At 61.3% G+C, this 22,887-nt stretch overlaps 1 protein-coding gene across 2 annotated transcripts in view; it reads left to right on the forward strand.

Moving 5' to 3' along the window:
• The window catches only part of CUX1 (cut like homeobox 1), a 461,619-nt gene that overhangs the window by 431,055 nt on the left and 7,677 nt on the right, over window positions 1-22,887 (forward strand). For both annotated transcript variants that reach the window (XM_068165418.1, XM_068165419.1), the window contains exons 15-21: window positions 5,434-5,570; window positions 6,354-6,420; window positions 8,307-8,419; window positions 9,666-9,782; window positions 18,676-18,759; window positions 19,141-19,197; window positions 21,407-21,487. In XM_068165418.1, the coding sequence (XP_068021519.1) occupies window positions 5,434-5,570; window positions 6,354-6,420; window positions 8,307-8,419; window positions 9,666-9,782; window positions 18,676-18,759; window positions 19,141-19,197; window positions 21,407-21,487 (656 nt within the window). The remainder of the gene's footprint in view (window positions 1-5,433; window positions 5,571-6,353; window positions 6,421-8,306; window positions 8,420-9,665; window positions 9,783-18,675; window positions 18,760-19,140; window positions 19,198-21,406; window positions 21,488-22,887) is intronic.

Below are 22,887 nucleotides of genomic sequence, written 5' to 3' on the forward strand. Positions count from 1 at the left end.
TGGCTGCAGCTCAGCACTCAGCTGGCTCTGGGCTGCCAGGGACCACTGCTGGCTCCTGGGGAGTTTGGCACCAACTGACACCCCCAAGCCTTCTCCTCTCTGCTCACTGCAGGACTGGGTGCCCTTTACAGGTCCCTTCCACCCCAACCCCTTCCATGACTCCGTGCTTGTCCTTCAGCAGGCTGCCCAAGCCCAGTTCTGCAGAGGTGTTTTGGGGCAGGGTGGGATGCAGGGGTCCTGCCCTTTGCAGCCCTTTGCAGCGCTGCCAGAGCCTCCTCCTGCAGGCTCAGGCCCCCACAGCCCATGGCTGGCTGCTAAGAGCTTCCCAATTAGATTTTAATGCAATTTAAAGAGACAGCCAATTAAATAATGAACCGTGGGGGAGAGGTTTTGCTTCCTTCCCAATCCTCTTCATGCAAGGGTTGTGCATCAGGCCACCCAGGCTCGGGAGCAGGCAGTGATTCCCTGTTCCTGGTGGAACACTGACCTCCAGTGGGACTGAGCCTTCAGCACAGCTGCCTCCTCCTCAGCCCTTTCTTGGGGGATCAATATCCATCTGGATCCAGAAATGGTGAACCATTGATCTGTGAAGTGGTGCTGGAGGTGCAGGATGAAGTTCCTCCACATCTCATCTCTCCTCTCCCAGGGACTGCAATAACAGAGGAGTTGCATTTGGGGAGGGACTGCTCAGGATCTCAGGCAGTGATAGGACTAGGGGGAATGGAATGAAGCTGGAGGTGGGGAGATTCAGGCTGGAGGGGAGGAGGAAGTTCTTCCCCATGAGAGTGGTGAAGCCCTGGAATGGGTTGTGCAGGGAGGTGGTTGGGGCCCCAGCCCTGGAGGTGTTTAAGGCCAGGCTGGCTGAGGCTCTGGCCAGGCTGATCTAGTGTGGGGTGTCCCTGCCCATGGCAGGGGGGTTGGAACTGGCTGATCCTTGTGGTCCCTTCCAACCCTGACTGATACAACTATGAAATTTCCAACCAAAAAGGGGGAGTCACAGAACCCCAGGGCTGGTTGGGTTGGAGAAGGCCTCTGAGACCATCCAACCATCAGCCCAGCACCACCATGGCCACTAAACCCTGTGCCCAAGAGCCATGGCCACAGCTCCCTTGAACACCTCCAGGGATGGGGTCTCCACCACCTGCCTGGGCAGCCTCTGCCAGTCCCTGACCCCCCACCCCCTCAAACAAAACTGTGCCCTGGCAAAGTCCCTTGCTTACAAATCAGCATTGGCTTTGGGGTGGCTGGGTTCAAGCTCCCTTCACTGCCACCCTGAGTCCAGACCTCTCAGCCAGGCTTTGCATGGCATCAAGCCCTATGCAAGGAGAGGCTGAGGGAGCTGTGGTGCAGCCTGGAGCAGAGGAGGCTGAGGGAGACCTCATTGCTCTCTGCAGCTCCCTGGGAGGAGGCTGGAGCCTGGTGGGGGTTGGGCTCTGCTCCCAGGGAACAAGCAACAGGATGAGAGGAGCTCATAGAACATAGAATGGTCTGGGCCTGAAGGGACCTCCAGAGCTCATCCAGTCCAACCCCCTGCAGTCAGCAGGGACATGCTCCACCAGATCAGGTTGCCCAGAGCCTTGTTGAGCCTCACCTTAAATGTCTCCAGGCATGGGGCCCAAACCACCTCCCTGGGCAACCTCAAAGTGAAGAACTCCTTCCTGATATGCAGTCTGGATCTGCCCTTCTCTAGTTTGAAGCCAATGGCCTCAAGTTGCACCAGGGGAGGTTCAGGTTGGACATGAGGAACAATTCCTTTACCAAAAGGGTTGTCCAGGCCTGGTCCAGGCTGCCCAGGTGGAGTCCCCACCCCTGGAGGGGTTTCAGAGCCCTGGGGATGTGGTGCTGAGGGCCATGGTGTAAGAGCTGTGTGCAAGGAGCTGTTGGGCTGGGGTTGGACTCAGTGGCCTTAGGCTCTTTTCCTACCAGGCAGTTCTGAGAGTCTGTGAATTCAGTTCTAAGGAGCAGTTGGCTCTGGGGGGGGCATGGAGCTGCCCCCAGCCCAGCAGCTTTGGGTGAGCTGGGACTGAGCTGCACACACTCTGCACCTCTGAGCAGAGAGGGCAGGAGGCCCCACGGGCACAGCACTCTGCCCTCCCCTCTCCTTCCCAGGCAGCCCTGGCATGCTGTGCTCCCTGGCATCCTGTGCTCCCTGGCATCCTGTGCTCCCTGGCATCCTGTGCTCCCTGGCTGCTGATAAAGCAGGAGGTTTATTGCTTAGAGCTTTTTGCCTTCCAGCTGTCTGGAATGGAGGGGAATAATTACACTGGGAATGATCAGGGAGGGACTGAAGCAGCTGGGAGCTGAGCTGAGCCTTCACCTACCTGGAGATGCAGGCACAGAGGGATGCATCCTGCATCCCTGGGGTGGTGCAGAGTGCAGGGGCTGAGCCTGGATCCCAGCAGTTCCCTCAGCCAGGCAGAGCCCAGGCAGGAGGTGCAAGGAGCAGAGCTGCTGCTGCTGCTGCTCTGTGATTCAGGATGGGTTGGGGATGGGGTTGGGATCAATTGGGGATGGGGTTGGGATGAGTTGGGGATGAGTTGGGGATGGGTTGGGAATGGGTTGGGATGGGTTGGGAATGGGTTGGGATGGGTTTGGGATAGGGTTGGGATGGGTTGGGGATGAGTTTGGGATGGGGATGAGGATGGGGTTGGGGTGGGCCTGGGATGAGTTTGGGATGGGGTTGGGATGAGGTTGGGATGAGTTTGGGGTGGGCTTGGAATGAGGTTGGGATGGGTTTGGGATGAGTTTGGGGATGAGTTGGGGATGGGTTGGGGATGAGTTTGGGATGGGTTTGGGATGAGTTGGGGATGGGTTGGGGATGAATTGGGGATGGGTTGGGGATGAATTGGGGATGGGTTGGGGATGAGTTTGGGATGGGCTTGGGATGGGCTTGGGATGGGTTGGGGATGAGTTGGGGATGGGTTGGGGATGAGTTGGGGATGGCTTGGGGATGGGTTGGGGATATATTTGGGATGAGTTGGGGTTGGGTTGGGGTTGGGTTGGGGATGAGTTGGGGATGAGTTGGGGATGGGTTGGGGATGGGTTGGGGATGAGTTGGGGATGAGTTGGGGATGGGTTTGGGATGAGTTGGGGATGGGTTGGGGATGAGTTGGGGTTGGGTTGGGGTTGGGTTGGGGATGGGTTGGGGATGAGTTGGGGATGAGTTGGGGATGAGTTGGGGATGGGCTTGGGATGGGTTGGGGATGGGTTGGGGATGAATTGGGGATGAGTTGGGGATGAGTTGGGGATGGGCTTGGGATGGGTTGGGGATGAGTTGGGGATGAGTTGGGGATGTTTTGGGGATGAGTTTGGGATGGGCTTGGGATGGGTTGGGGATGGGTTGGGGATGAGTTGGGGATGGGTTGGGGATGAGTTGGGGATGAGCTGGGGATGGGTTTGGGATGAGTTTGGGATGAGTTGGGGATGAGTTGGGGATGAGTTGGGGATGGGGTTGGGGATGAGTTGGAGATGGGTTTGGGATGAGCTGGGGATGAGTTGGGGATGGGTTGGGGATGGGTTTGGGATGAGCTGGGGATGGGTTGGGGATGGGTTTGGGATGAGTTGGGGATGGGGTTGGGGATGAGTTGGGGATGAGTTGGAGATGGGTTTGGGATGAGCTGGGGATGGGTTTGGGATGAGCTGGGGATGAGTTGGGGATGGGTTGGGGATGGGTTTGGGATGAGCTGGGGACGGGTTTGGGATGAGCTGGGGATGGGTTTGGGATGAGTTGGGGATGGCTTGGGGATGGGTTTGGTGTAAGTTTGCAAACAGAGCAAGGAGCTTGCCAGCAAGGTGCTGGTCCTGTGCCTCTTGCTGTGGCTGCTTCCCATGTGGGCTGAGGTTAAGGGGAGCCAGCAGCAGCCTTTGGCTCCTGAAGCACTGCAGGCAGCTCCTGATGTGGTTCAGGGCTGGGCTTTACTGGGAGGGTGACTGGAAAGAGTCCTTGTTTGTCAAAAATTGACCAAGCAGGGGTGCTGGGGGCTGCTCAGCCTCACCCAGAGCCTGGGGACAGGATTGGTCCCACCTGAGCCCCTCCTGGGAGATGTACCCACCCTGCTTCAAGCCCCCCATGGCAGCCATCACCCCATGTGTGCCTGAGCCAGCACCCACAGCCAGGGGCATGCTGCCTGGAGCTTCCTCCAGCAGCCCTTTCCTGTGCAGCCCTGGCCTGGGGATCATTTGATAGTCTCAGCTCCCATAGCCCTCTCCAGGTGCCCCCACTCTGCCCAGTCAGGATGCTACCAGCTACCCCTGGGCACCAAGAGGATCTTGCTGATGCTTTGAAGCATCTATGTAGGTGCAAGCAGTTGCCTGCTTGTGTTGCTCCTGGCACTGGGATGTAGCACTGGGCATGGCACTGGGACTTGGCACTGGTCCTACCTTCCCTGGCACACAGGATGGGTTGGGTTGGAAGGGACCTTAGAGCTCATCCAGTTCCAACCCTCTGCCATGGGCAGGGACACCTCCCACCAGCACAGGTTGCTCAAGGCCTCATCCAGCCTGGCCTTGAACACCTTCAGGGAGGGGGCATCACCTCGGTGGGGATGGGCCCCTGGTCCCCTTTGCCTGCAGCAGAGCAGAGACTGCTGCTGTGGGTCCCTCCTGCTGCTCCCAGAACAAGGGTGCAAGGAGGCTCTGCCTGGGAGCTGGCTTTGGTGCAGCCTGATGTGGTGGAGGATGTCCCTGCTGACTGCAGGGGGCTTGGGCTGGATCACCTATGAGGTGACCTATGAGGTGTCCTATGAGGACAGACTGAAGGAGTTGGGGCTGCTCAGTCTGGAGAAGAGAAGGCTCCCAGGTGACCTCATTGTGGCCTTCCAGGATCTGAAGGGGGCTACAGGAAGGCTGGGGAGGGACTGCTCAGGATCTCAGGCAGTGACAGGACTAGGGGGAATGGAATGAAGCTGGAGGTGGGGAGATTCAGGCTGGAGGGGAGGAGGAAGTTCTTCCCCATGAGAGTGGTGAAGCCCTGGAATGGGTTGTGCAGGGAGGTGGTTGAGGCCCCAGCCCTGGAGGTGTTTAAGCCCAGGCTGGCTGAGGCTCTGGCCAGGCTGATCTAGTGTGGGGTGTCCCTGCCCATGGCAGGGGGGTTGGAACTGGGTGATCCTTGTGGTCCCTTCCAACCCTGACTGATACTGTGATACCTTTGGAGGTCCTTTCCACCCCGCACCATGCTCTGGTTCTGCAAGGCTGAGCTTCCCAGCGTCTTGCTGTCCCCTTGGCAAGCCCTGGTGAGAGCCCTGAGCCCTGGTGAGAGCCCTGAGCCCTGGCGAGAGCCCTGAGCCCTGGTGAGAGCCCTGGTGAGAGCCCTGAGCCCTGGTGAGAGCCCTGGTGAGAGCCCTGAGCCCTGGTGAGAGCCCTGGCGAGAGCCCTGAGCCCTGGTGAGAGCCCTGAGCCCTGGTGAGAGCCCTGAGCCCTGGCTGTGTCTTGCAGTGCGCTGTGCGGAGCTGCAGCTGCAGCTGACGGAGGCTGTGTCCACCCTGGGCGGCCAGAAGGAGCTGATTGCCAAGCTGGAGCACGACCTCAGCACCATCCAGGCCCTGACCCCCCTGCACCGCCCGGATGCCGAGGTAACCCCCGCGGGGAGCACTCAGCACGGCCCCAGGGCAGCCCTGGGGGCAGCAGCCACGGGGGGGGATGTCACCTCCTCTGCACTTCCAACTTGGCTGCTCCTTTCTTACCCCTGACACAGCCTGCCCAGGCCAGGGGTGGGATGGGGTGCTGGCATCCAGGGCAGCCCAAACCTGCTCCTTGCCAGGGAAAGGTTGGGATTTGAGGGCTGCAAACCAACTTTTCCATCATGGGGTAGTGGTGGTCATGGCATCCAGGGCAGCCCAAACCTTCTCCTTGCCATGGAAAGGTTGGGATTTGAGGGTTGCAAACCAACCTTTCCATGTTGGGGTGGGATGGGCTGATGGTGCTGGCATCCAGGGCAGTCCAAACCTCCTCCTTGCCAGGGAAAGGTTGGGATTTGAGGGCTGCAAACCAACTTTTCCATCATGGGGTAGTGGTGGTGCTGGCATCCAGGGCAGCCCAACCCTTCCCCTTGTCAGGGACAGACTGGGATTTGAGGGTTGCAAATCAACCTTTCCATGTTGTTGGGGTGGGTTGGGCTGATGGTGCTGGCATCCAGGGCAGCCCAACCCTGCTCCTTGCCAGGCACAGGCTGGGATTTGAGGGCTGCAAACCAAGCTCTCTTGTGTGGTCTCAGCCTCCCTCCTCGCTGAGTGCCTCTTTGGCAGTGCTGCTTCGCAGAAGGCTGCTGGCCCAGCAGGGCCCAGCAGGGGTTTGCTCTGCCCAGGCACCTTCAGGTGGGTGGGAAAGGTTTCATCCCTTCTGCTTGTGCTGCCCAGGGTGCTGCTGTGCCCAGCCTGGAGAAGATACCTGAGCCCATCAAGGAGGCCACAGCGCTGTTCTACGGTGAGAGGCAGGAGCCATGCAGCAAGGGGCTGCTGGGGGACACCCCAGTGCCATGGGCAGGGGGGGGGCACATCTGCAGGGGTCACATCTGCAGGGGGGTCACATCTGCAGGGGGTTCACATCTGCAGGGGTCACATCTGCAGGGGGGTCACATCTGCAGGGGGTTCACATCTGCAGGGGTCACATCTGCAGGGGGGTCACATCTGCAGGGGTCACATCTGCAGGGGTCACATCTGCAGGGAGATCACATCTGCAGGGGGTCACATCTGCAGGGAGATCACATCTGCAGGGGGTCACATCTGCAGGGGGTCACATCTGCAGGGGGTCACATCTGCAGGGGGGTCACATCTCCAAGAGGGTCACATCTGCAGGGGTCACATCTGCAGGGAGATCACATCTGCAGGGGGGTCACATCTGCAGGGAGATCACATCTGCAGGGGGTCACATCTGCAGGGGGTCACATCTGCAGGGAGATCACATCTGCAGGGGGGTCACATCTGCAGGGGGTCACATCTGCAGGGAGATCACATCTGCAGGGGGTCACATCTGCAGGGGGTCACATCTGCAGGGAGATCACATCTGCAGGGGGGTCACATCTGCAGGGGGGTCACATCTGCAGGGAGATCACATCTGCAGGGGGTCACATCTGCAGGGGTCACATCTGCAGGGGGGTCACATCTGCAGGGAGATCACATCTGCAGGGGTCACATCTGCAGGGAGATCACATCTGCAGGGGTCACATCTGCAGGGGTCACATCTGCAGGGGTCACATCTGCAGGGGAGATCACATCTGCAGGGGTCACATCTGCAGGGGGTCACATCTGCAGGGGTCACATCTGCAGGGGTCACATCTGCAGGGAGATCACATCTGCAGGGGTCACATCTGCAGGGGGTCACATCTGCAGGGGTCACATCTGCAGGGGAGATCACATCTGCAGGGGTCACATCTGCAGGGAGCTCACATCTGCAGGGGTCACATCTGCAGGGGTCACATCTGCAGGGGTCACATCTCCAGGGGGGTCACATCTGCAGGGGTCACATCTGCAGGGGGTCACATCTGCAGGGGTCACATCTGCAGGGGTCACATCTGCAGGGAGATCACATCTGCAGGGGGTCACATCTGCAGGGGTCACATCTGCAGGGGGTCACATCTGCAGGGGTCACATCTGCAGGGGGTCACATCTGCAGGGGGGTCACATCTACAGGGGGGTCACATCTGCAGGGGGTCACATCTGCAGGGAGGTCACATCTGCAAGGGAGATTACATCTGCAGGGGTCACATCTGCAGGGAGGTCACATCTGCAGGGGGTCACATCTGCAGGGAGGTCACATCTACAGGGGGGTCACATCTGCAGGGAGGTCACATCTGCAGGGGGTCACATCTGCAGGGGTCACATCTGCAGGGAGGTCACATCTACAGGGGGGTCACATCTGCAGGGAGGTCACATCTGCAGGGGGTCACATCTGCAGGGGTCACATCTGCAGGGGTCACATCTGCAGGGGGTCACATCTGCAGGGAGGTCACATCTGCAGGGGTCACATCTGCAGGGGTCACATCTGCAGGGGGTCACATCTCCAAGGGGGTCACATCTGCAGGGGGTCACATCTGCAGGGGGGTCACATCTGCAGGGGGTCACATCTGCAGGGGTCACATCTGCAAGGAGATCACATCTCCAGGGGGGTCACATCTGCAAGGAGATCACATCTTCAGGGGGGTCACACCTCCAGGGGGGTCACACCCCCAAAGTGAACCAAAAAGCTCAAGGCCAGCCCATGCCATCCCAGCTGCCCCACAGGGCTGGAGGAGGCTTGTCCAAGCCCCACTTGCTGTGGGGCGGATGGGGGGCACCTGCTGGGTCATCTCTCATGCCAAGCCTTGTCTGCAGGGCAGCCACCATCCCCTGGCACCTCCTTGCCCGAGGGGCAGGTGGATTCCCTCCTCTCCATCATCTCCAGCCAGAGGGAGCGCTTCCGGGCCAGGAACCAGGAGCTGGAGGGGGTATGTTGGCTGGGAAGGGGTCCTGAGGGGGGGCTGCAGGGCCACAGCAGGCAAGAGAAGAAGATACTCTGCTATTAGCAGCACCAAGGCCTCCCCCAGCCCATCAGTGCTGCAGCAGCCCCAGGACAGATCCAGATCCAGGAGAGTCAGGGAGCTGAACAGAAAGCCCCAAGGGAAGGGTGGGCTGGGGTAAAACCCCAAGAGTTCTACAGCCTGCCCAGGGAGGTGGTGGAAGCCTCCTGCCTGGAGGGGTTTGCAGCCAGGCTGGATGTGGCTGTGAGCAACCTGCTGTGGTGTGAGGTGTCCCTGCCCATGGCAGAGGGCTGGAGCTGCTCTGCTGTGAGCACAGCCTGAGGGAGTTGGGGTTGTGCAGGCTGGAGAGGAGAAGGCTCCCAGGAGACCTCCTTGTGGCCTTGCAGGATCTGCAGGGGGCTGCAGGAAAGCTGGGGAGGGACTTTGGAGGGTGTCAGGGAGGGATAGGGGTCTGGGACAGCTCTGAGTGGGGCAGGAATCAGGCCTGGGACAGGGAGCCAGCAATGGGCACTGGCAGCCCAGAAGGCCAAGGGCAGCTGAGCTGCCCTTGGCCTTCTGGGCTGCCAGTGCCCATTGCCAGAGGTGGAGGGAGAGGATCCTGCCCCTCTGCTCTGGGGTGTCAGGGAGGGATAGGACTGGGGGGGGTGGAGCAGAACTAGAAGTGGGGAGATTGAGCTTGGCTGTGAGGAAGAAGTTGTTCCCCAGGAGGGTGGTGAGAGCCTGGCACAGGCTGCCCAGGGAGGTGGTGGAAGCCTCCTGCCTGGAGGTGTTTGCAGCCAGGCTGGAGGTGGCTGTGAGCAACCTGCTGTGGTGTGAGGTGTCCCTGCCCATGGCAGGGGGTTGGAGCTGGCTGAGCCTTGAGCTCCCATCCAGCCCTGGCAGTTCTGTGATGCTGTGAAACTGAAGCACAGCCCAGGATGCCCTCTTCAAAGCCATTCAGGCTGACTTTGCACCTCCCATGGGGGTCAGGTCTCAGCCCACAGCCTCCTCCTCTGCCTTGGCCTCTCTCCAGCCACGGAGGCACTGAGGTGGTTAGCAGCTTGGCACTGGGGGCCTCAGACCCCAGCAGCTGGGATGGTTTGGAGTGGGGAGCCAATTTCTCTCACAGCCATGGGGGTTAAGTGACCTGGGAGGGGAGTGACCCCAGGCCGGGGCTGTGTGTCCCTCCTCCCTCTTTTGGCTCAGTGCTGAGCCCCTCGGTGCCCCCCTGCAGGAGACCCGCATGCTGCAGCACACCGTGCATGCCCTGCAGGGCGAGCTGGACGCCCTCAGAGCCGACAACATCAAGCTCTACGAGAAGATCAAGTTCCTCCAGAGCTACCCCGGCCGGGTGAGTGCCTGCCCAGCTCTCCCTCTGTCCTCTGGCTGGGCTCAGGTGGACAGACAGACCCCCAGGACAGAGCAGAGATGGAAAAGTGGAGCCAAGAAAGGAGGTTGTAGCGAGCTGGGGATTCTCACCCCCAGAAGGACACTGGGGGGCTGGAGCAGGGCAAGAGAAGGGCAACAGAGCTGGGGACAGGGCTGGAGAGGAGCAGCTGAGGGAGCTGGGGGTGTTCAGCCTGGAGCAGAGGAGGCTGAGGGAGACCTCATTGCTCTCTGCAGCTCCCTGAGAGGTTCTCTTCATCCAAGGAACAAGGCAAGAGGAAAGAGCCTCAGGTTGCACCAGGGGAGCTTCAAGTTGGGTATAAAGAAAACCTTCCCAGCAAGGGCTCTCAGGCACTGGCTCAGGCTGCCCAGGGAGGTGGTGGAGTCCCCACCCCTGGAGACATTTCAGAGTGATGTGGATGTTGGGTTTTCCTCCCTAGTAACAAATGATAGGACAAGATGGCCTCAGGTTGCACCAGGGGAGGTTTAGGTTGGACATGAGGAAGAGTTTCTTCCCTTTGAGGGTTGTCCAGGCCTGGCCCAGGCTGCCCAGGTGGAGTCCCCACCCCTGGAGGGGTTTCAGAGCCCTGGGGATGTGGTGCTGAGGGCCATGGTGTAAGAGCTGTGTGCAAGGAGCTGTTGGGCTGGGGTTGGACTCAGTGGCCTTAGGCTCTTTTCCTACCAGGCAGTTCTGAGAGTCTGTGAATGCAGTTCTAAGGCTGCCCAGGGCAGGGGTGGAGTCCCCATCCCTGGAGAGGTCTCAAAGAAGCAGGGATGTGGTGCTGAGGGCCAGGGTTTGGTGCTGACCTGGCAGTGCTGGGTTCATGGTTGGACTTGAGGGGCTTAAAGGTCTCTTCCAAGCCAAAGAATTCTATGAAGAGAGGTGCAGGGCTGTGAGTAGAGGAGCAGGGACCCATCCCCTCTTCTGGGCATGCTGAAGGCTGGGTGACATCTTTGATGCCAGAAGCTCAGATTTCCTCCAAGGAAGAGCTGCTACAAACCACTCTGTGCTCCCTGCCAGCAGCATGGTGCTCCAGTGGGGAAGCCCTGGATGCTCCTTCCTGACCAGGCAGCAAGGGGTAAAATCAGCACTGCTTGCAGCTGGAGAGGTGGGCACAAGCCAACCTCAGGAGGTTCAACAAGACCAAGGGCAGGGTCCTGCAGCTGGGTGGAGGCAATCCCAGGCACAAATCCAGGCTGGGCAGGGACTGGCTGGAAAGCAGCCCTGAGGAGAGAGACTTGGGGGTGCTGGGGGAGGAGAAGCTCACCAGGAGCTCTCAGGGTGCACTTGCAGCCCAGAAAGCCAACCAGAGCCTGGGCTGCAGCAGGAGAAGTGTGGCCAGCAGGGCAAGGGAGGTGATTCTCCCCCTCTGCTCAGCTCTGGGGAGACCCCACCTGGAGTCCTGCCTCCAGTTCTGGAGCCCCTATTGCAAGAGGGAGCTGGAGGTGCTGGAAGGTGTCCAGAGCAGGGCCAGGAGGATGAGCAGAGGGCTGGAGCTGCTCTGCTGTGAGGACAGACTGAAGGAGTTGGGGCTGTTCAGTCTGCAGAAGAGAAGGCTCTGAGGTGACCTCATTGTGGCCTTCCAGGATCTGAAGGGGGCTACAGGAAGGCTGGGGAGGGACTGCTCAGGATCTCAGGCAGTGATAGGACTAGGGGGAATGGAATGAAGCTGGAGGTGGGGAGATTGAGGCTGGAGGGGAGGAGGAAGTTCTTCCCCATGAGAGTGGTGAAGCCCTGGAATGGGTTGTCCAGGGAGGTGGTTGGGCCCCCATCCCTGGAGGTGTTTAAGGCCAGGCTGGCTGAGGCTGTGGCCAGGCTGATCTAGTGTGGGGTGTCCCTGCCCATGGCAGGGGGTTTGGAACTGGCTGATCCTTGTGGTCCCTTCCAACCCTGACTGATACTGTGATACTATGAAATCCCTGCAGTGGGAGCCTGGAAAATGATTCAGCCCCTCAGAGCTGTGCTGGTTCTCCACCACCCTGCCTTTCCTGTGGCCAGCACAGAGCTGCTCAGCCTTCAGCTCCCTGGGCAGCCAGAGCCCCTCCTCAAAAGAGCAGAAACCAGCCCCAAGCCGTCCCAGTAATGCCAGAAGGGGACTGGGGGGGAGCCCAGACTTTGCTGTGACCTGCTCTGCTCCTGGCACAGCTCTGGGGAGTTCCATTCCTGAAGCCCCTGGGAGGTTTGCCAGGGCTGAGGCTGCAGCCTGGGGAGCTCCCACTGCAACCATGCCCTTAGTTGGGCTCTCCTTATAACTGGAGAGGTGACAATAACCAGGGAAGGGACAGCAGGTTGCACTCTGGCTCCCTGCCCTGCCACCCTCCCCCTGCAGCTGCTGCCCCTCTGTGCTGGCTGGGCTGAGGCTGCTGCTGGAGAGCTCCATAGAGTCACTGAGGTTGGAAAGACCTTCCAGATCACCAAGTCCAATCATTGACCCTGCTCTGCCAAGCCCACCACTGAGCCACCTCCCCCAGGCACCACATCTGCACAGCTTCCAAACCCCCCCAGGGATGGGGACTCCAGCACTGCCCTGGGCAGCCTGGGCCAGGGCCTGACAGCCCTTTCAGGGAAGGAAATTGCTCCTCCTAGAGTCACAGAATCAACCAGGTTGGAAAAGACCTCAGAGCTCAGCAAGTCCAAGCTGTCACCCAACCCCTCCTGACAGCTCAACTGTGGCTCCAAGTGCCACATTCAATCCCCTCCTGAACACCTCCAGGGGTGGGGACTCCACCACCTCCCTGGGCAGCACAGCCCAAGGGCCAATCTCTCTTGCTGGGAAGAATTTCTTCCTCACCTCCAGCCTGAACCTCCCCTGGCACAGCTTGAGACTGTGTCCTCTTCTTCTGGTGCTGGGTGCCTGGGAGAAGAGACCAACCCCCACCTGGCTACAACCTCCCTGCAGGGAGTTGGAGAGAGCAAGAAGGTCTCCCCTGAGCCTCCTCTTCTCCAGGCTAAGCAACCCCAGCTCCCTCAGCCTCTGCTCCCAGGGCTGTGCTCCAGACCCCTCCCCAGCTTTGTTGCCCTTCTCTGGACACCTTCCAGTCTCTCAATGTCCTCCTTAAATGACACAGCCTGGCCAGGCTTGCTGCCTCCCCAGGTGATGAGCTCAGGCTGTGTGTGATGTGGTGCCAGCCCAGGTGCTCCCCACGCTCCCCCATGACCCCACCACCTCCCTGGGCAGCACATCCCAGTGGCCAATCACTCTTTCTGGGGAGAGCTTGGCTTGAGGCCATTCCCTCTCGTTCTGTCCCTTGTTCCTGGGGAGAAGAGGCCAAGCCCCCACCCCACAGCAGCCTCCCTTCGGGGGCCTGGAGGGGAAGGTTGTCAGGATTGGCTGTGGGCTTTGTGTTGACAGCGTTTGGGGCTGGCAAACCCCTGCAGCCCTGAAGGACCTTATTTGGTTCTGTGATTTATGCCTTGCTGGTGGCACTGGGGTGTCCCTGCTGACATTTGTGCCTGTGGATGATCACAGCCTTGTGTGTCAGCTGCCACACAGGGCAACCCCTGGATGCCACAGCCATGAGCTAAAGAGCAGGAGCCCAGCCGGGGCAGCACGGGGGGCACTTGCATCAGTCCCACCTCATGGGGCATGTGACAGGGTAAAAATACCCTCCAGGGATCATTCCATGAGGCCAGGCTGCAGCCAGCCCAGGGGGAGCTGGGCTCATGGCTGGCTCCTGCCAGCACTTCCCCCCCTGGATCGTATTGCAGAGGGGAAGGGCAGCTCTGCTCCAGCGCTGCCTCTGCAGGGCTTTATTGCAGAGGGGAAGGGCAGCTCTGCTCCAGCTCTGCTCCAGCTCTGCCTCTGCAGGGCTCTATTGCAGAGGGGAAGGGCAGCTCTGCTCCAGCTCTGCTCTGCAGGGCTCTATTGCAGAGGGGAAGGGCAGCTCTGCTCCAGCTCTGCTCCAGCTCTGCCTCTGCAGGGCTCTATTGCAGAGGGGAAGGGCAGCTCTGCTCCAGCTCTGCTCTGCAGGGCTCTATTGCAGAGGGGAAGGGCAGCTCTGCTCCAGCTCTGCTCTGCAGGGCTCTATTGCAGAGGGGAAGGGCAGCTCTGCTCCAGCTCTGCTCTGCAGGGCTCTATTGCAGAGGGGAAGGGCAGCTCTGCTCCAGCTCTGCCTCAATTGGGCTTTATTGCAGAGGGGAAGGGCAGCTCTGCTCCAGCTCTGCTCTGCAGGGCTTTATTGCAGAGGGGAAGGGCAGCTCTGCTCCAGCTCTGCCTCTGCAGGGCTTTATAGCAGAGGGGAAGGGCAGCTCTGCTCCAGCTCTGCTCTGCAGGGCTCTATTGCAGAGGGGAAGGGCAGCTCTGCTCCAGCTCTGCCTCAATTGGGCTTTATTGCAGAGGGGAAGGGCAGCTCTGCTCCAGCTCTGCTCTGCAGGGCTTTATTGCAGAGGGGAAGGGCAGCTCTGCTCCAGCACTGCCTCTGCAGGGCTCTATTGCAGAGGGGAAGGGCAGCTCTGCTCCAGCTCTGCTCCAGCTCTGCCTCTGCAGGGCTTTATTGCAGAGGGGAAGGGCAGCTCTGCTCCAGCTCTGCTCTGCAGGGCTCTATTGCAGAGGGGAAGGGCAGCTCTGCTCCAGCTCTGCCTCTGTTGGGCTTTACTGCAGAGGGGAAGGGCAGCTCTGCTCCAGCTCTGCCTCTGCAGGGCTTTATTGCAGAGGGGAAGGGCAGCTCTGCTCCAGCACTGCCTCTGCAGGGCTTTATTGCAGAGGGGAAGGGCAGCTCTGCTCCAGCTCTGCTCTGCTGGGCTTTATAGCAGAGGGGAAGGGCAGCTCTGCTCCAGCTCTGCTCTGCAGGGCTTTATAGCAGAGGGGAAGGGCAGCTCTGCTCCAGCTCTGCCTCTGCAGGGCTTTATAGCAGAGGGGAAGGGCAGCTCTGCTCCAGCTCTGCCTCTGCAGGGCTTTATTGCAGAGGGGAAGGGCAGCTCTGCTCCAGCTCTGCTCTGCAGGGCTCTATTGCATTGTGGAAGGGCAGCTCTGCTCCAGCTCTGCCTCTGCAGGGCTTTATTGCAGAGGGGAAGGGCAGCTCTGCTCCAGCTCTGCTCTGCAGGGCTTTATTGCATTGTGGAAGGGCAGCTCTGCTCCAGCTCTGCCTCTGCAGGGCTTTATTGCAGAGGGGAAGGGCAGCTCTGCTCCAGCTCTGCTCTGCAGGGCTCTATTGCAGAGGGGAAGGGCAGCTCTGCTCCAGCTCTGCCTCTGCAGGGCTTTATAGCAGAGGGGAAGGGTAGCTCTGCTCCAGCTCTGCTCTGCAGGGCTCTATTGCAGAGGGGAAGGGCAGCTCTGCTCCAGCTCTGCCTCTGCAGGGCTCTATTGCAGAGGGGAAGGGCAGCTCTGCTCCAGCACTGCCTCTGCAGGGCTTTATTGCAGAGGGGAAGGGTAGCTCTGCTCCAGCTCTGCTCCAGCTCTGCTCCAGCTCTGCTCTACAGGGCTTTATAGAAGAGGGGAAGGGCAGCTCTGCTCCAGCTCTGCTCTGCAGGGCTTTATTGCAGAGGGGAAGGGCAGCTCTGCTCCAGCTCTGCCTCTGCAGGGCTTTATTGCAGAGGGGAAGGGCAGCTCTGCTCCAGCTCTGCTCTGCAGGGCTTTATTGCAGAGGGGAAGGGCAGCTCTGCTCCAGCTCTGCTCTGCAGGGCTTTATTGCAGAGGGGAAGGGCAGCTCTGCTCCAGCTCTGCCTCTGCTGGGCTTTATTGCAGAGGGGAAGGGCAGCTCTGCTCCAGCTCTGCTCTGCAGGGCTTTATTGCAGAGGGGAAGGGCAGCTCTGCTCCAGCTCTGCCTCTGCAGGGCTTTATAGCAGAGGGGAAGGGCAGCTCTGCTCCAGCTCTGCCTCTGCTGGGCTTTATTGCAGAGGGGAAGGGCAGCTCTGCTCCAGCTCTGCTCTGCAGGGCTTTATTGCAGAGGGGAAGGGCAGCTCTGCTCCAGCTCTGCCTCTGCAGGGCTCTATTGCATTGTGGAAGGGCAGCTCTGCTCCAGCTCTGCCTCTGCAGGGCTTTATTGCAGAGGGGAAGGGCAGCTCTGCTCCAGCTCTGCTCTGCAGGGCTCTATTGCATTGTGGAAGGGCAGCTCTGCTCCAGCTCTGCCTCTGCAGGGCTTTATTGCAGAGGGGAAGGGCAGCTCTGCTCCAGCTCTGCTCTGCAGGGCTCTATTGCATTGTGGAAGGGCAGCTCTGCTCCAGCTCTGCCTCTGCAGGGCTTTATTGCAGAGGGGAAGGGCAGCTCTGCTCCAGCTCTGCTCTGCAGGGCTTTATTGCAGAGGGGAAGGGCAGCTCTGCTCCAGCTCTGCTCTGCAGGGCTCTATTGCAGAGGGGAAGGGCAGCTCTGCTCCAGCTCTGCTCTACAGGGCTTTATTGCAGAGGGGAAGGGCAGCTCTGCTCCAGCTCTGCTCTGCAGGGCTCTATTGCAGAGGGGAAGGGCAGCTCTGCTCCAGCTCTGCTCTACAGGGCTTTATTGCAGAGGGGAAGGGCAGCTCTGCTCCAGCTCTGCTCTGCAGGGCTCTATTGCAGAGGGGAAGGGCAGCTCTGCTCCAGCTCTGCCTCTGCAGGGCTTTATAGCAGAGGGGAAGGGTAGCTCTGCTCCAGCTCTGCTCTGCAGGGCTCTATTGCAGAGGGGAAGGGCAGCTCTGCTCCAGCTCTGCCTCTGCAGGGCTCTATTGCAGAGGGGAAGGGCAGCTCTGCTCCAGCACTGCCTCTGCAGGGCTTTATTGCAGAGGGGAAGGGTAGCTCTGCTCCAGCTCTGCTCCAGCTCTGCTCCAGCTCTGCTCTACAGGGCTTTATAGAAGAGGGGAAGGGCAGCTCTGCTCCAGCTCTGCTCTGCAGGGCTTTATTGCATTGTGGAAGGGCAGCTCTGCTCCAGCTCTGCCTCTGCTGGGCTTTATTGCAGAGGGGAAGGGCAGCTCTGCTCCAGCTCTGCTCTGCAGGGCTTTATTGCAGAGGGGAAGGGCAGCTCTGCTCCAGCTCTGCTCTGCAGGGCTTTATAGCAGAGGGGAAGGGCAGCTCTGCTCCAGCTCTGCTCTGCAGGGCTTTATTGCAGAGGGGAAGGGCAGCTCTGCTCCAGCTCTGCCTCTGCTGGGCTTTATTGCAGAGGGGAAGGGCAGCTCTGCTCCAGCTCTGCTCTGCAGGGCTTTATTGCAGAGGGGAAGGGCAGCTCTGCTCCAGCTCTGCTCTGCAGGGCTTTATTGCAGAGGGGAAGGGCAGCTCTGCTCCAGCTCTGCTCTGCAGGGCTCTATTGCAGAGGGGAAGGGCAGCTCTGCTCCAGCTCTGCCTCTGCAGGGCTTTACTGCAGAGGGGAAGGGCAGCTCTGCTCTGCAGGGCTTTATTGCAGAGGGGAAGGGCAGCTCTGCTCCAGCTCTGCTCTGCAGGGCTTTATTGCATAGGGGAAGGGCAGCTCTGCTCCAGCACTGCCTCTGCAGGGCTTTATTGCATAGGGGAAGGGCAGCTCTGCTCCAGCACTGCCTCTGCAGGGCTTTATTGCAGAGGGGAAGGGCAGCTCTGCTCCAGCTCTGCTCTGCAGGGCTTTATAGCAGAGGGGAAGGGCAGCTCTGCTCCAGCTCTGCTCTGCAGGGCTTTATTGCAGAGGGGAAGGGCAGCTCTGCTCCAGCACTGCCTCTGCAGGGCTTTATTGCAGAGGGGAAGGGCAGCTCTGCTCCAGCACTGCCTCTGCAGGGCTTTATTGCAGAGGGGAAGGGCAGCTCTGATCCAGCTCTGCTCTGCAGGGCTTTATTGCAGAGGGGAAGGGCAGCTCTGCTCCAGCTCTGCTCCAGCTCTGCCTCTGCAGGGCTTTATTGCAGAGGGGAAGGGCAGCTCTGCTCCAGCACTGCCTCTGCAGGGCTTTATTGCAGAGGGGAAGGGCAGCTCTGCTCCAGCTCTGCCTCTGCAGGGCTTTATTGCAGAGGGGAAGGGCAGCTCTGCTCCAGCTCTGCTCTGCAGGGCTTTATTGCAGAGGGGAAGGGCAGCTCTGCTCCAGCTCTGCCTCTGCAGGGCTCTATTGCAGAGGGGAAGGGCAGCTCTGCTCCAGCTCTGCTTCTGCTGGGCTTTACCTGCCATGAAACAGAACCCAGCCCAGGGGCAGGCAGGAGGACAACCAGCAGTTGTAGTTTTGGGTCCAGGAAGCCCTAGGGAAAGGGCAGCAGCACTGTGCTGGTGCAGCAGAGCTGAGGGAGGCACTGGAGCCCTTGAGCAGGGGCATTGGATCATGGATTCATAGAACCATTTGGGTTGGAAAGGATCTCTAAGTTCATCCAGTCCAACCTTCAACCCCACACCACTGTGCCACTGAGCCATGGCCCCAGGAGCCAGGCCCAGGGGTTTCTTGAACACCTCCAGGGATGGTGACCTCTCAGGGCTTCAAGGGGGAGATCAGAAAGCTGCAGACAGACTTCTGAGCAGGGCCTGCTGGGCCAGGCCAAGGGGGGATGGTTTGATGTCAAAGAGGGAGCTTGAGAGTGAAGAGGAGGAGAAATGTTTGGTGCTGAGGGTGGGGAGAGCCTGGCCCAGGCTGCCCAGAGAGCTGCCCCATGGCTGGCAGCAGTGCAGGGCAGGTTGTGTGGGGCTGGGAGCAGCCTGCTGGGCTTGGGGATGGCCCTGGGGGCTGCAGGGGGCTGGGCTGGGTGGCTTTGAAAGGTCTCTTCCCACCCAAGCCAATCCATCACTCCATGGAGCAGCTCCTGCTGTGCAGCTCCTCCCAGACACCGACCGTGGCTCAGCTCTGGGCCCTGCTGCTCCATCCTTTGGGGGTCATCTCTTCCAAATGAGCAGCCGGGGGGGGGGGCTGGGGCTCTGGCCCTGTGCTGGGTGTCCATACACCGCTTGCAGCAGCCCCAGCAGCGCCCCCAGCAGCCTGACCGCTGTCTCTGCCCCGGCTCTCTCCCCGCAGGGCGGCAGCCGGGACGAGACGGAGCAGCGCTACTCCTCCCAGTACGAGGAGCGCCTGGACCCCTTCTCCTCCTTCAGCAGGAAGGTAGGGACAGCCCCCCCAGCACCCTCCTTCTGCACCCAGCCCCTCTCCTGCCACAGCATCCTGGCCTCCCACAGCGGGGGCAGGACTCAGGCAGCCCTGTCTGGGTGTCCCAGGGCATGGCTTTGCCCAGCGGCGGGGAGGGAAGAGGCTTGCAGGGGATCTGGGCAGGGGAGGGGCAGGGGGAGCAGCCCTGGCAGCATCAAACCCCCCCAGTGCCTTTCACATGAAAATAAACACATCAAGCCCTTGCCCCCACACCCTGTGCCCTGGGGCTGTGGGTGGGGGGAGTGTGGGAGCACTCGGGGCACAGAGCTGCTTTCCTGCTGTGCAAACCCTAAAGCAGCCTCCTGAGCCTCAAAACTCAGCTTCCCATCCCTGCAGGAACGCCAGAGGAAGTACCTGAGCCTCAGCCCCTGGGACAAAGCCACACTGAGCATGGTGAGTGGGCTGCTGCCACGGGGGCACAGGGGGCAAGGAGGGGGCTGTAGCCCTCAGCCTGCATCAGGAGTGATGCTTGGGTCCATGTCAGGGGCAGACCCCATCCCTGCTCCCCCAGGCAGAGGGGCAGACCCCATCCCTGCTCCTGAGGGGCAGACCCCATCCCTGCTCCCCCAGGCAGAGGAGCAGACCCCATCCCTGCTCCCCCAGGCAGAGGGGCAGACCCCATCCCTGCTCCTGAGGTGCAGACCCCATCCCTGCTCCTGAGGGGCAGAGGGGCAGACCCCATCCCTGCTCCTGAGGTGCAGACCCCATCCCTGCTCCTGAGGCAGAGGGGCAGACCCCATCCCTGCTCCTGAGGCAGAGGTGCAGACCCCATCCCTGCTCCTGAGGCAGAGGTGCAGACCCCATCCCTGCTCCTGAGGGGCAGACCCCATCCCTGCTCCTGAGGCAGAGGTGCAGACCCCATCCCTGCTCCTGAGGGGCAGAGGGGCAGACCCCATCCCTGCTCCTGAGGGGCAGACCCCATCCCTGCTCCTGAGGCAGAGGGGCAGACCCCATCCCTGCTCCTGAGACAGAGGAGCAGACCCCATCCCTGCTCCTGAGGGGCAGACCCCATCCCTGCTCCTGAGGGGCAGACCCCATCCCTGCTCCCGAGGCAGAGGGGCAGACCCCATCCCTGCTCCTGTGGCAGAGGTGCAGACCCCATCCCTGCTCCTGAGGCAGAGGGGCAGACCCCATCCCTGCTCCTGAGGCAGAGGGGCAGACCCCATCCCTGCTCCTGAGGGGCAGACCCCATCCCTGCTCCTGAGGCAGAGGGGCAGACCCCATCCCTGCTCCCGAGGCAGAGGGGCAGACCCCATCCCTGCTCCTGAGGCAGAGGGGCAGACCCCATCCCTGCTCCTGAGGCAGAGGGGCAGACCCCATCCCTGCTCCTGAGGCAGAGGGACAGACCCCATCCCTGCTCCCCCAGGCAGAGGGGCAGACCCCATCCCTGCCCCTGAGGCAGAGGGGCAGACCCCATCCCTGCTCCTGAGGGGCAGAGGGGCAGACCCCATCCCTGCTCCTGAGGCAGAGGGGCAGACCCCATCCCTGCTCCTGAGGGGCAGACCCCATCCCTGCTCCTGAGGCAGAGGGGCAGACCCCATCCCTGCTCCTGAGGGGCAGACCCCATCCCTGCTCCTGAGGCAGAGGGACAGACCCCATCCCTGCTCCTGAGGGGCAGACCCCATCCCTGCTCCTGAGGGGCAGACCCCATCCCTGCTCCTGAGGCAGAGGGACAGACCCCATCCCTGCTCCTGAGGGGCAGACCCCATCCCTGCTCCTGAGGGGCAGACCCCATCCCTGCTCCTGAGGGGCAGACCCCAGCCCTGCTCCTGAGGCAGAGGGACAGACCCCATCCCTGCTCCCCCAGGCAGAGGGGCAGACCCCATCCCTGCCCCTGAGGCAGAGGGGCAGACCCCATCCCTGCTCCTGAGGGGCAGACCCCATCCCTGCTCCTGAGGGGCAGACCCCATCCCTGCTCCTGAGGGGCAGACCCCAGCCCTGCTCCTGAGGCAGAGGGACAGACCCCATCCCTGCTCCTGAGGCAGAGGGGCAGACCCCATCCCTGCTCCTGAGGGGCAGACCCCATCCCTGCCCCTGAGGCAGAGGGGCAGACCCCATGCCAGGGGCAGTCAGGTTCCCCAGGAATCTGGGTTCCTGCATCAGAGGGGAGGTGCAGGCAGGGCTGGGAGCAGTGGCCCAGCCTGGGCTGAGTGAGAGGCTCCTGGAATCCCAGATCCTTGGAGCTGCTGAATTAGAGCTGCAGGAGACTTAATTACCGCTGGTGTTGCTCCCCCGAGCGGCGCTGAGCCGCAGCCAGGCGCTCAGGCAGGGCTGGCCCCGGGGGGGGCGGGGAGCAGGCAGAGCTGGTGGGGAAAGCTGAGGGGAACCAGCTCCAAATGAGCTCTGGGAGGGTTTGCAGGGCTGGGATTCCCAGCCCCCAGCTCACTTCGATTTGGGCAGCTCGGGGCTGGGGCACTCAGGGCAGGGGATGGGCAGAGATGGACGGGGGAGGGGGGGGTGGGCAAAGCATCCCACCTCAGCTGCCTGTTCTGCAGGGCCTGGCAGAGGCAGGGCCCCAGGCTCTCTGCTGGGCCATGGCTGGCAGGGGCAGGCTCCCAGAGCCCCCCTGGAGCTGGGGTGCTGAGCTCTGCTCCCGCTGCAGGGCCGACTCATCCTGTCCAACAAGACCGCTCGCACCGTGGCCTTCTTCTACACCCTGCTGCTGCACTGCCTCGTCTTCCTGGTGAGTCTGGGGCCCCCCAGGGCTGGGCCCCCCAACCAAGCAGCAGCCAGCATTGCAGCCAGGGGCAGTGCCAGCTTTCTGGGGGGGTTTTGCCATGCCCCTGGCTCCAGAGGCATGGAGTGGGTTGGCAGCGTGGGCACCAGGGCTCGGCAGGGACACAGGGGAGTCCCCCTCAGCTGCATGGGGTGGGACTGCCCACCCCCAGGGGGCACAGGCTGGCCCCAGGGCAGGACTGGAAGCCCTCTGTGTCTTCACACTGTCCCATGCTGGCACCTCACACAGGGCTCAGTGCATCTGCCTGTGGGGTGGTTGTGCAGCCATGACTGGGTCTGGGCTAAGAGCAGTTGAGTGAGGGCCAACAGTGCCAGGGGCCAGGCTCTGCAGGCGGGCCCCAGCCACCCCTGGCAGTGCCACAGGCCTGGGGAGCAGTGGAGAGCTGCTCAGCAGAGAGGGACCTGAGGGGGTTGGTTGACAGCTGGCTGAGCCAGGGGGTGCCCAGGTGGCCAAGAGGGCCAATGGCATCCTGGCCTGGAGCAGCAGTGGTGTGGGCAGCAGGAGCAGGGATGTGATCCTGCCCCTGTGCTCAGCACTGGGGAGGCCACACCTTGAGCTCTGGGCTCAGGTTTGTTCCCCTCACTCCAGGAAGGACATTGAGAGGCTGGAGCAGGGCCAGAGAAGGGCAACCAAGCTGGGGAAGGGTCTGGAGAGCAGAGCTGGGGAGGAGCAGCTGAGGGAGCTGGGGGTGTTCAGCCTGGAGGAGAGGAGGCTGAGGGAGACCTCATTGCTCTCTGCAGCTCCCTGAGGGGAGGCTGGAGCCAGGTGGGGGTTGGGCTCTGCTCCCTAGGATCAGGTGATAGAAGGAGAGGAAATGGCCTGAAACTGTGCCAGGGGAGGACCTGGGGGTGCTGGTTGGCAGCAGCTGAAGATGAGCCAGGGGGTGCCCAGGGGGCCAAGAAGGTCACCAGCAGCCTGGCCTGGAGCAGCAGTGGTGTGGCCAGCAGGAGCAGGGCAGGGATTGTCCTCCTATACCATAATAGAGGCCACACCTTGCACACTGGATTCAGTTCTGGGCTCCTCACTGCAAGAAGGACATTGAGAGGCTGCAGCAGGGCCAGAGAAGGGCAACAGAGCTGGGGAAGGGTCTGGAGAGCAGGGCTGGGGAGGAGCAGCTGAGGGAGCTGGGGGTGTTCAGCCTGGAGCAGAGGAGGCTGAGGGAGACCTCCTTGCTCTCTGCAGCTCCCTGAGAGGTTCTCTTCATCCAAGGAACAAGGCAAGAGCAAAGAGCCTCAGGTTGCACCAGGGGAGCTTCAAGTTGGGTATAAGGAAAACCTTCCCAGCAAGGGCTCTCAGGCACTGGCCCAGGCTGCCCAGGGAGGTGGTGGAGTCCCCACCCCTGGAGA

Source organism: Melanerpes formicivorus, unplaced genomic scaffold (assembly GCF_026170545.1).
Source record: "Melanerpes formicivorus ecotype bairdi unplaced genomic scaffold, bMelFor1.0.p_v2 SCAF_88, whole genome shotgun sequence".
Taxonomy (NCBI): Eukaryota; Metazoa; Chordata; class Aves; order Piciformes; family Picidae; genus Melanerpes; species Melanerpes formicivorus.